Here is a 12,760-nt window from a genome sequence, read left to right as displayed (position 1 = left end):
CAACGATATATAGTTTGTCATGATTAATTTAGGATTTAATTGTAATATAGTGAGGTAAACGTAGGTGTCCCGTATACGGGACGGTGACAGCTAAAGGAGAAAGTATGTGAAAGTATATGTTTTGTATATGCAATTGTGTAGTTTTTTATTTTATTTTATTTCCACTTTTATAATATAATTTTTATAATAAATTGTCTCATTCTGTTAGTATTATTGTGATGTCACATACAACACTTCTAAAGCCAAAGAAATTATACATCTATAAACAATCATAGACATGACCATTTTTCTTCGGTTGCAATTGAGATGAATTATATTATCTCAGTCAATGCCGTATGATTTTTTTTTTCTTACAGTATTTGATGTACTTGCGAAAACATTCAGTTCCGATATTATGAAAAAAATAAACAAATGTTTCCCATTTTTTAAATGTAACAGGTCCACTATCAGGCTGCCTATAGAAGACATAAACAGACAGCGTGATACAGGATTGATTTGTGGGGGGATCTCCTCGAGTCATTTGTCAGTATTGGAAACAGAGACACTATTTTAAACACAAATGTAGCCCATCCCTCCCACACAGTGAGAGGAAAGGTGGAAGGAGGTGAGATTTAGGACGCAGAATGTGTGGTCTAAGCATTCAAAGCAAATGAAATGTACCAGAATCAAAGTGAAACGGCACTTAGTTTATGAAAGATAAGACCCAGTATGTGTTTAAAGTAACTTGTAGACATCCCCTAAATCTCTTTGAGTAAACAATGATGTTCAGTGTAACAGAGCTGTAGAACTTTTTATTAGACAGGGATTTTTATGTAAGTACGTAGTGCTTTCTTCTTCAGCTAAAGGGTCCTGAGCAGGTCCAGAATTTACTTGTTTAATAGGTGTGCATTAAAAAAAGTATCTACCTTTATATTTCTTAACACCCATACAACTATATTCAGCATTATTTTAATATACGCTACATTGTGTTATTCTTGTAATAACAGAAATATTCACCTGTCAAAAAATTGAGAACAGGTCAATGCCATTTAAACCATGTATAATGTTAACCATCCAAATGTCCAGCAATGTCAAATCTACTGGCCAAAGTCATTTTTACTAACACTTGGGGCCCTAGCTTGCACCCAGCGCAATTGACTTTGAACACCGACGCATGTATCATTCCTATTTTGCACCAGCGCACAGCGGACTTTTCCCTCCACAGACGCACGTCGGTAAATTAGGGAATGAACTTGCGCTCGCGGGGGTGGTTCAGCGCAAAGAGGAGGCGTGTTCCGGCGCAAACGTTCCCTGGTGCTATTTTCCAGTTTTAGAAAGCAATTGCGCCACTGACCAGGAAAAAAACAGTCTAAAGACAGCGGCACGTTGCGCGTTAGTGATATGGTATTTTAAGGGCGCGTGCTTGGCCATAATGTAGCGTGTTAACGCGCATCCACGTTGATTCTCTAATAATTATAAACAGACGCAGCAGTTTTCATTTTTGCAAATCATACATTATTACAAGGACAAATATTAACACACGAGGGAAATCATTGTTGTGCCCGTGAAGATGTGAAAGAGATCTATCTAGATAAAAATTAAATAAAAATCTAGATTAGGCTACACATTTACCCAAATTATACACCTGTTTAACCGAAGCTAATTTGGGTGGGTTTCTCCCATCATCCCCAATGTCACTTCTCTGTGTTTTACGGCCGTGACGAGAACGTCGGTCTCTTCGGCTGTGAACTGCTCCCGGCGTGGACCATAATAGCGATCCGCCATGGAACAAGCATGCCGGCTCTTAAAGGGAATGTGTGAGGACGCTCTGATTGGTTTATTTCACGTTACGCCCAAACCACACCTATGAATAATGAAGCTATTCAGACCAACCCCTTTTTAGATTTGCGCCAGGCGCAAGAGTCGTTTATCCCGCCGGGAAAATAGCAACAGCGCCGGGATCCGCCCACAAAGTTACTTGCGCTTTGACACTTGCGTTTCAGAGCGTTAAAATAGGGCCCTTGGAGTTTAAAAAAAAATGCTGGTCCTGACTCCTGAATAGAAGTAGCCTCCCTAGTGAAAATAAAACTATCAAAATGTATTTCAAATACATTAACACATATTTACTTACATATCGCTTGAGACTTTTTTGGAGAATTTCTTTATTGCACAATGCACATTTCTTAATATTAAGCCTAAAATGTGTTTTAATATCCCTATTAGCAGGATAGTATGACACCTGTCTTAAAATGCAAGATATTTAAAGTGTGCCTAAGTATAATTACATTTGCAGTAGTTCCATTTTAGCACAATCAAACATAGTATATCTTTAGTTGGACCTCAGCACTATTTCTGGATAACTAAATTGCATTAAGTTAAAAAAAATTGTTGTTCCAATTAGGCAGACTTTAAGTATATCAATTTAGTATATCAAAAGTACAATTGCAGGATAAAATAAATGTATTTCAAATACATGTTGGTATATTTATTTTTCACTTGGGCTATATCAAAGATAACACATAACTGGTGTTCAGTTCACCTCCCTTACTTAAAGTATCCTCAATGTATTGAAACTAAAAACTTTTTTTAATTATAGACCTGTTTTCTCGCCAAATTCCGACAGCCCTGAATCAGTATTGACATGTAATTAATAATCATGCCATAAGACTATGACAATTACTTAAGTAATTTTAGAACATTTGATTATTTTTGGATTTCTTTTTTTCAATGTCTGCAGTCAGTTGGAACACCCTTAATTATAATAATAATGGTTTTCTTAAAATAATGAGTTTGTTGAATCTTAGCCATGATAAACTCCAAACACCTGTTTACCTAATTTGCATACACCCATGTTCTGCTGTTTTTTTATTTATTTTTTATTTTTTCATAGAAAAATATGATCATAATTCTTTAGAGACTTCTTGTTATTGTTGTTATCAGTGAGTTTAAGAGATTTTATAATAAAGGAAATAGAGATTTAAACGTGATAAAGACACGTGTCTCTTTTCAAATGTTTGAGCAATAATGACTCAGAAGAGTTATTATAAAATCATTCTCATGCACATTGTGGCAAAGTCTTGAGAAAAATTGTTTTTGTGAAAAAAGTGTGGAGTTTAGTAACCTAAAAGGTGAACGCGATCTGTGACGTGGATGACGTTGGTATTGGTAATATCGCGAGATAACACGGGATGAATATGGCTGCAGTTAAACTACAGAAGAGTGTTGTGAGTCAGACTGGAAAACACACTGCTTCTGTTATCTTTCTTCATGGCTCAGGTGATTTGAAGAGTTATTAAAATATTCCTCATGCAGATGCATTGTGCTCATACCTTTGAAAAGAGAAGTTTTACAAACCGGAACAGCGCACCGGGCGCAGCTCACGCATGACAGCTCTGAATGAAACGCAAGAGACGCGGTTTACAGTATCAATGTCGTTAAAACGCACCGATTGATGTGAAACTTCGTCTGACTTGTTCAAAGACAAGCAATTAAAAGAATGAATGCAGACAGAGTGCAATAATTTAATGAACTACGCCTATCTCTCTCTTGCATAGGTAGCCTGTGACCACACACTGAAAGCGTTTTTCCCTCTGTTCACTCTCATTGCATGTGTATATCAATCTAAATCTGGCTTACTCAACTTCGGAGGCCAAGAGCTGCATTTTAAACCACATAAAGTGCATAGGGCCACACACTTGGACCGTAATACTTTTATTTAGGCCATACTTAATAAGACAATAGTTGTAGTTGTACATGGTTGTCCTGTTTAAAGTGTCACTGAACATGAAAAAAATAGCTATAGTTTGTCTTGCTGTATTCTTAATGTAAAAATGCATTCATATGCAGAGTATGAAAAAAAAATGCATAAAGAAAAACATTGAGCAAAGAAACTTAACAAGAACTGATCAAAAGAAGCCCTTATTCCTAGTGAAAAATCTGCACTGTTTTCACAAGTCATTTGGGGTCTGGCTGCTCACTGGCTGATCTGAGACATTATCATACTTATCATAATAACTTATCATAATAACCAATATTGTAAACACAATAAATAAAAGATCCTCTGTGAGTTCAATAAAGTAACGACAGCTTGTAATGGTAGCGCTCTCTGCTTGCTCTCTGTTTATAACACATTTACATTCAGAATAAAAGTTTTGTTTTTCATGCTCCTAAGAGGACCATCAACCACTAATACATTGCAAAGTTTCAGGAGTGTCAACTGCATTAAATGATGCAAAAATAAAGTTACTTTGTTTGTAACCTAGGCACACAGTCTCACGCATTTGATATTGTGCGTGAACAGGTGCTCGACACACTAAGATTTACATTGAAGGGAACTTCATATCTAGAGACTCGTGTGGGTTCTTTAGACTTGGGCCAGTACCACCCCAAACACTATAGCGGTGTCCCAATTCAGAGGCCACGAAGCATTATAAATACGCATTGCAACTCAGACAACCGTATACTCATTCAACACGCAACTCATATTTTCTTGTAGATATGTTTTCATGTAAATATTGTGTTTGTACTGTTGTGTGCGTCTATATAATATATATGCCTATAACAGTGTGTCTGCGTATAATAACTTTCTTCAGTTTCATTTAGGAGACACAGGGCCAGGTTTGCTCAGCTGGGTTTGTGATGTTTTGGGACAAAACCTGGCATTTGAAAACATCCGGGTGATTTATCCCACAGCGCCATCCAGGTAAACACCCTGAACATTATAATTCATACAACTTTTTATGTCAAATGTCAAGCTTATTAGACAATAAGCCCACTAAGCTACTGTAAGAACTTTTATATTAACAGCATTAACTGAATTCATTGTTTAAAAACTTACTACATATTATTAAAAATGTATATATATATGGATGCGATTAATCGTAATGTTTTAAACTCTATTATATATTATTTTTTTAACTCTACATTTGTGCAGTACAATTAACTTCGAACTTTCATGGAGGATTTCTGTCATCTGGTGGAAAACAAACACACTTTTAACATGAAAATGACATGAAATTACCACTATAACCAGTAGATGGCTGCAGAGGAAGACTCATTAGCTCATTTGCCATTTCCACTCTCTTTTACAGGCCTTTTCGCGTGTTTTGGATTTATTATAAAATTAATAAAATATTATAATATTATAAAAAGTATAGCAAGAGTAGGAAAAGTCACAAAGTCTAATTCCATTTAGATTAAAGGAATTTCATATAATTGTACAGTGGATGGGAACCGTCTTGAATTGCTCCTGCATCATATTATGTAAACTCTGCATTTATGACAAAAAACTATACAGATGCAGATATCATAACAATCCTATCAATAAATGCACACACGACATTGGATTGACGAACACACTGGAAAACGCTGATTAAAATACGGGGAAGAGCCTGAGGCGGTCACGAATATTAGTGTACGGAGTTAATCGCAGATATTTAGGGGGGCTGGGTGGAAATTTAGGGGGGATAAAGCCCTCCTAAAATGGGCCTAGTGACCCCCCTGGGTTCAACATTGGGCAGTTTTGATTCATATGATGTTGAATTTTTGATGATGACGTTAGCTTACTTGTGCGCGAGCAATGCCTCTATCCGCTCCTGGCTTTTGCTGGTTTTTGAATCTGGAGATGCTGTACTCTTTCAGAAAATGTGTCATAGCCCCCTTTCGCATAACAGTATTGCCGTCAGTTTGGTTTGAAATGTGCTGGGGACAGAGACGCATTCGGAAGTGCATTTTCAGAAGTGCTGGGTACAATGACACATTCATCGCTCTTTCGAGCAGGTCATGTTTTGAAAGACGATGTCCTGTAGCTTACTAATGCAAGCTCTCCAAGCTATGCTCTTCACAGAACATAAAATATTCATTTAAAAAAAAAATTTGTGTTCGCATTTATGAGGAAAAAACGATGTTACGGACGTGACGGTTCTCGGTTACGGACGTGACCACTCTGAAATCGGCACTATAAGACTGCTTTAAAACTTTCACAGAGATCTCAAACAGAAAGCACAAAGCCTTTCTTTAAAGGGAATTTCGTTTTGTATTAATTTAATCTTAATTTTAATCAATGTTTCATCAACCAATTGCCTGGATTTAATAAATAATAAGTAAAGATATCACAACAACACAGAGGCGCCGGCGCATGAACTGGAGCTCGTCTCATAAATGAACCGAAACTCAGCATAGCCTCGCAGACCTGAGAAATATATCTATTATCTACAGAACGCTTGAAATCATACTTTTAAACAGAACAATTCAAAACTAAAGAAAACTTTCCGTATTTTCCGTATTCAGTACTTTAATCGGTATTAAATGTGCATTTCTCTCTGGCGCGTTCACTAGCCTACTGCGAAGATCGCGAGTCAGCATCGTCAACTTCATCTTTGCAGCCGACACAGAAAACACTTGTTTATTAATAAACAATTAAAATGTCTCCTTGCTATATTTGACATATTCATAATCATTACTTTTGCCGGTTCTTTGTGACAGCTTTTAGGTGCTTTATTGGCAGCGCCACCCTTACATGTTCCATGAAAAAAAGGTACGAAAGCTGTCACCCCTTTTCAAAAGGTACACTTTTGTATCTAAAGGGTGCATATTGGTACCTTGGTACCTGATGGAAAATCTCGGTACATATTAGTACCTAAAAGGGACAAAAGTTTACCTTTTGAAAAGGTACAGCCCCAGTGACAGCTTTCGTACCTTTTTTTCTGAGAGTGAACTGGTCACGCATCAGCACCGAAAACATAATGACTCATGACGAAATCTGGTGGGTACGCGTCCCCACCGAAATCGACGCCTAAACATAACAGTGAAAACAGGAATTTTCGTTAATGGTGTGGAAGCGCTGTCATAAATGATGGAAAATCTCGTCAATTGCGGGGAAAGAGTTAAATGAAGATAAGATTACATTTTCTGAACAGTTAAAGCTGAAATTCAGTTAATTCCAAACATTTTACAAAGCATTTTCCACAACTGTGTGAATGCCATAATCAACATAATTCATTTCTCTAGCATTGTTTTATTAGAGTTATTACTTTGTCTGTTTTACTGCTGTAATTGATTGTTTTTAGGCCGTACACACCTATGCGAGGGGCTCTGTCTCATGTGTGGTTTGATCGTCACAAGATTTCCCAGGATTGCCCGGAACACTTGGAGTCTATAGATTCCATGTGTGATCATTTAAGCGCCATTGTCCAAGATGAGATCCGAGCCGGGATACCTAAACACAGGATGGTTATCGGTATGGCTACTGGCTTATCTCTCCCGTGTCCTCTCCACAACTCTCTCTCTTCTCCCCATCCATCTATCTCTCCCTACCTTATTGCTTTCTCTGTCTTACACACTCTCACACTCCACTTGTTCCAAATTAAGCAGAGTCTCAGACCACTGCTCATAAGTCTCTCCCTCGTTGTGTAAAATGAAGAATGAAACTTATCAAGTTTCTAATTCCTTTCATTTGTTGCCAGAATGGGCCAAAAAGAATTTCTGGATGATTCTCAGGTTTCTGCTAAGCTTTATCTCAAAATATTTGGGTTATGGGGTCCACAAATATATCACAATGAGATAAAAGTGGCAGAAAATCATTCAGTAAAAAGAGATCTTAGCAAAACCCAGGCAAATTCCCTCAGGGCATGTGAAGTAGGCTGGATAGACCATAAAGGAAGTTACGTTTAGCTCAGACAGTTAAACCCAATGGCAACAGTTAAGGAAGGGTTAACCGACAAGCCAATAACACATAAATACCCTAAAATAGTTGCGAATAAAATGTGAAAAGTGCAACAAAAAAAAAAAAAGTCTTTGTGTGAAAAGGCTTGTGTGGAAGGACAGAAAAGCCCCTGAACTCAGTTCCAAAGAAACTGATTCAAAAAACACATGTTCCTGTGAGACTGCTGAAATATTATCTTCCTAAATCATAACATTTTGTCATTAACTATAAATACTCATTGGAGTCACTCTGCACGCTGGAGAAACGAAGTGGTCTGTACGCTGAGTCCACTTCCCAGACTGACGGACTGACAAGCGCCAGAACTTTCCATGGAAAACGCTTTCATATATGGATTGTGTTTTTCAATCTTTTAGGTGTCGTAGTTAATGGGAAAAGCCCAAGTCAAACATGCATGCACAGATTATTTTTAGCCAAACAACTACAGTATGTGGCTTTCTCAAGTGCTGGTCTCTTTGATTCGATGAGGAGTGGATAAAGGGGAAATTGGTCATTAGTCCTGGAGATATACGCAGTCACATCATCTCTACGAGAGGTTTAAAGAACATGTGAACTCCATCTATCCTCTGTCTCAACATGACTCCTCCCATCTGCTCTGACAGACTGATGGGTACTTGTTCACTTTCCCAGATGTAGTGCCCAGATTTGCCCAGATGTGTAAGATTAAGCACAGGCATGAAAGAAGAAAAATGGAGTTTTGATGATGTGGAACTCAAGGCTAGCTTTCTTTTCTCTCTCTTTAAATATTTAATTCACGACTTACTGCGTTTTTGGCTTGGTTGGACTGCAGATCGTGGGCTACTGAAGACCACTTTAAATTACATACACTTATTAATGCCGTCATGATTTAATCGCTCCAGAGTGAGAAGGGTTTCATAACTAAAGGAACAGTTCACTCAGTTGACTGTTTACAATGTGCACCAATAATGACATTTTTGACTACAAATAGTGTATACATGCCTGTATAATGCCGTTAATAATTCACAGATTTTAATGACAGACACTGACAAGAGTGGAGTGTTAAAAAAAACCTAAAAAAAAACACCATATAGAAGTTGTAGTTTGATAAATCAATGACTCATCGAGATGAGAAAAGATGGCTCTACACGGAAAAGGTTTACAAACAATGTCTGCACGCTACTAGCAAAAGCACCTGCGATTTGCCACTTGTTGCATGCCTTTCATTGAAAATGAGCTAAATATGAACGCCCATGTCAACTATAACACAAAAATGATACATTTACAATTACAGTGATTCCTTTCCCATCTAAGAAGTTTAGCTCCATAATCATGAAATGTTAGGGTTTCACATTTCCATAGTCTTTCATTTTGAGACCCTGGCTCTGTTTCATGATACAAGGTAAATAGTTCCTTCTGTACACTTATTTTACTATGAGTACTTATTATGGAAATAATATACTTTGAAAGAATATACTTGAGTGTATATTCTTTTGCAATGTTTTTGGACACCTAATTGCAATTAAATGAAATTGTATTTTAGTTTAAATTTATATTATGCAGTTAGCTGAACTTTAGAGTGCTTTTTGGATCCACTCAAGTAGGACAAATGTAATTTCATAAATATGTCTATTGTCTTTGAAATATGGTTAAAGTGCACTGCTGACTGACAAGCACTTATAGACTAAAATATACTATAATGTAATTTCTATTGAAACTTGTATGTCATGTATTTAAATGTATTTGTAATGATTGCAATTTGAAACATTTAAAATATATTAACTTCAAATGTAATATCACGTTATACATTACAGTTAAAATTTTAATCAAGTATTTTACATGTGCTTTAGTATGTTAGTCAACACATCAAAATAAGTGTACTTTAAAGCATGACAAAAGTTTATTATGACAATGATTTAAAACATACTTACATTTTGGCATTATTACAAAGTGCACTGTAAAAGTGTACTAAAAGTGTTAGTTCACCCAACTATTATCCCATGATTTACTCACCCTCAAGCCATATAGGTGTATATGACGACTTCTTTCAGCCAAACACAATCTGAGTTGTGAGATATTACAAATACAAAATACAATCTGAGATATTAATAAATATCCTGGCTCTTCCAAGCTTTATAATTTGAGTGAATGGATTTTGAAGCCCAAAAAAACTCATCCATCCATCATAAAAAGTAATCCATGTGGTTCCAGGGGGTTAATAAAGGCCTTCTGAAGTGAAGCGAAGCGTTTTTGTAAGAAAAATATTCATATTTATAATTATGTAAACTATAACCACTGGTTTCCGGTATCAGCAGTACACGAGTCTAGTTCCGGTGGAAGAGTGACCTCTGACCCGACACATGATGTTGGAGTAGTGTAAGCTCAGGTGAGCGTAGACGCCTCTCGCGGTTCAAACAAATACTGTAGAACAAATTCAACCTCCTCCGCCATTTTTCTTTAAAAATTCTAGTTTTAGACTTCTAATTCGTGACCGGTGTTTTGTTTTGCTCTATCTTCTGCCCTTCCACGTTCATCAATACGTCATGTGTCGGGTCAGAGGTCACTCTTCCGTCAGAACTAGACTCTTGTACGGCCGTTACCGGAAACCAGTGATTATTGTTTATAAAGTTACAAGTATGAATATTTTTCTTACAAAAAAGCAAGGCTTCGCTTCAGAAGGCCTTTATTACAGTTTTTTTCCAACTGCTTACACACGTTTTCAAAACTATGTCTCCTTTTTTCAAAACTCTACACACAATTCCCAAAACTGCACACACAAAATGCAAATTGCCTCACATCTCCTTCAAGATGTAACACTGCATTCAAAATGCCATAAACACAAGTCAGAATGAAGCATTTGCATCAAATGGCAAACACTTCTTTCATAATAGTAAATTTTTGGATATATCATGCAAACACTGTTGTTCTAAATCTAAAGCTCTTTGGTCTTTCATAGCCTTATATCTACATTTCAATGTAACGTTCTACAGTGAAAGTAATCTGCTGAGAGGGGACCAAGTACACTGTAAACCTTATGAATTATCTACACTGGAAACACCAATGCAATGTAGAAACAGAAAATATTTAACATTACCGTTGTTTACAGTAGCATACAACAAAACCATAAACATATGTAAACCAAAACAATATTCTAGAATACAGTAAAGAACCCAATTGTTGTGTGTGTGGGGTCCTGGGGGGTCCCAAGAATACATTGTTCAAAACAGGTAATCTGACCTGTGAGCTACTGTATTCATAGGCCTACTGTATACAACAGTAAAGCAGTGATTGTGTGATCAGCAATTACTGTAGTGTTTGCACATGTGAGGAGTGTGTGTGTGGCCTGGTGAATAAGTGTAGCATTTTGATTGGTTGTGTTTGGAAAAGGAAAGCAAGTCACTTCATGTTAGATTTTTGTGTTTTAGGTCGAGAATTGTGTGTAGTGTTTTGAAAAAAGTGTTTTATGCAATTGAAAACCGAGTCAAAGGCTGAGAAATAGCTCATGGTTTTGGAGATTTGGTGTGTAGTTTTGCATTTTGAGTGAGAGGTTTCAAAAATCGTGTGACATGAAAAGATTTTGAGTGTAAGCAGTTGGTAAAAACGGTAACTCCCTGGAGCCGTATGGAGCACTTATATGATGGATGGATGCACTTTTTTGGGCTTCAAAATCTCAAGCTCTATTCACTCCTATTATAAAGGTTGGAAGAACATTTTTTAATATAACTCTGTTTGTGTTTGGCTGAAAGAAGAAAGTCATATTCACCTACATGTAGGATGGCTTGAGGATGAGTAAATTTCGGGATCATTTTTATTTTTGGGTGAACTAACACTTTAAGTCATGAAAGTGTACAGTTATTTCATTAACTTTATCTGCAAGTACAGTTTTTTCTGATAAAAACAAACAAACGTTTAAGTAGATCTACAAGTGTACATTACACATTCAATACAATTAAGGACTTCCGTTTCACTAGGGGACACTTTCTAAAAGTGATGTCTCAAAAGCAGTGTGATTGAGACTAATGTCTCTGTTTGACACAAGGTGGCTTCTCTATGGGAGGTGCCATGGCACTACACCTGGTTTCCAGGTACCAGCAGGAGGTTGCTGGCTTCTTCGCTCTGTCCAGCTTTCTTAACAAAGACTCGGTTGTATATCAGGTAGTAAATATTCTTCAGAATGCATGTTTCATATCATGAAGTCAAACACCAGAAATAATCTATATTACCTTATGCACAGGCAGTAGAAAATACAACACAGCGCCCCCTACCTGAGCTCCTCCAGTGTCACGGCTCAGCGGATGAGCTGGTTTTCCACAGCTGGGGCAAGGAGACGAACTCACTGTTGGAGAAAGCTGGCCTCAACACCTCTTTCCATTCCTTCCCAGACCTCAACCATCAGTTGTGTCGACCAGAACTGGAGTTACTACGGTCCTGGATCCTTAAGAAACTTTCCCATTAGAGCATCCTTAATGCTGGACAATGACCACAGCTTGCCCATATACAACCTAAAATAATCATAATTTACTAATTCTTATGTCATAATTGTTTTTTGTTTGTTTTTTCATATTTAAATATAAACAAATATAAACAGCAATTGTGAAGCATACACTACTGTTCAAAACTACTGTTTGGGGTCGGTAAGATTATTAAATGTTTTTAAAATAATTATTTTCTGCTTAACAATGCTGCATTTATTTAATTAAAGTAAAAACAGAAATATTGTGAAAAATTAATACAATTTAAAATAACTGAATTTTCAGCATCATTACTCCAGTCTTCAGTGTCACATGATCCTTCAGAAATCATTCTAATGTTCTGATTTGTTTCTCAAGAAACATTTCTTATTATCATCAATGTTAAAAACAGTTTGGCTGCTGTTTCGTTTTTTTTTTTTGGGAAACCCTGATTTGTTTTATTTTTCAGGATTCTTTGATGAATAGAAAGTTTTAAAGAACAGCATTTATTTGAAATAGAAATCTTTTGTAACAATCTAAATGTATGCTTTCACTTTTAATCAATTTAATGCATCGTTGCTGAATAAAAGTTTTTTTTTTTTTATTAATTAAAGAAAAAAAACTCAATCTGGTCTCAGAATGTGAATTTTGA

The 12,760-nt window shown here is 36.5% G+C and overlaps 1 protein-coding gene across 2 annotated transcripts; it reads left to right on the top strand.

Annotated features, from left to right (window-relative positions):
* Nucleotides 1-3,127: 3,127 nt before the first annotated feature.
* Nucleotides 3,128-12,718, top strand: lyplal1 (lysophospholipase like 1). Of its 2 annotated transcripts, none has more exons than XM_079625270.1 (5): nt 3,128-3,255; nt 4,582-4,681; nt 7,047-7,216; nt 11,697-11,812; nt 11,892-12,718. In XM_079625270.1, exons 1-5 carry the CDS (start codon nt 3,168-3,170, stop codon nt 12,111-12,113), a joined length of 696 nt encoding a protein of 231 aa, XP_079481396.1. In that variant the 5' UTR covers nt 3,128-3,167; the 3' UTR covers nt 12,114-12,718. The 2 variants fall into 2 exon arrangements, with proteins under 2 accessions (XP_079481396.1, XP_079481397.1); XM_079625271.1 differs by having other exon boundaries at nt 3,144-3,255; nt 4,572-4,681.
* The last annotated feature ends 42 nt before the right edge of the window (nt 12,719-12,760 follow it).

Source organism: Phoxinus phoxinus (genome assembly GCF_949152265.1).
Source record: "Phoxinus phoxinus genome assembly, chromosome: 10".
Lineage (NCBI taxonomy): Eukaryota > Metazoa > Chordata > Actinopteri > Cypriniformes > Leuciscidae > Phoxinus > Phoxinus phoxinus.
The sequence above is the reverse complement of the archived record's forward strand: the minus strand, read 5'-3'. Positions and strand labels throughout refer to the sequence as shown.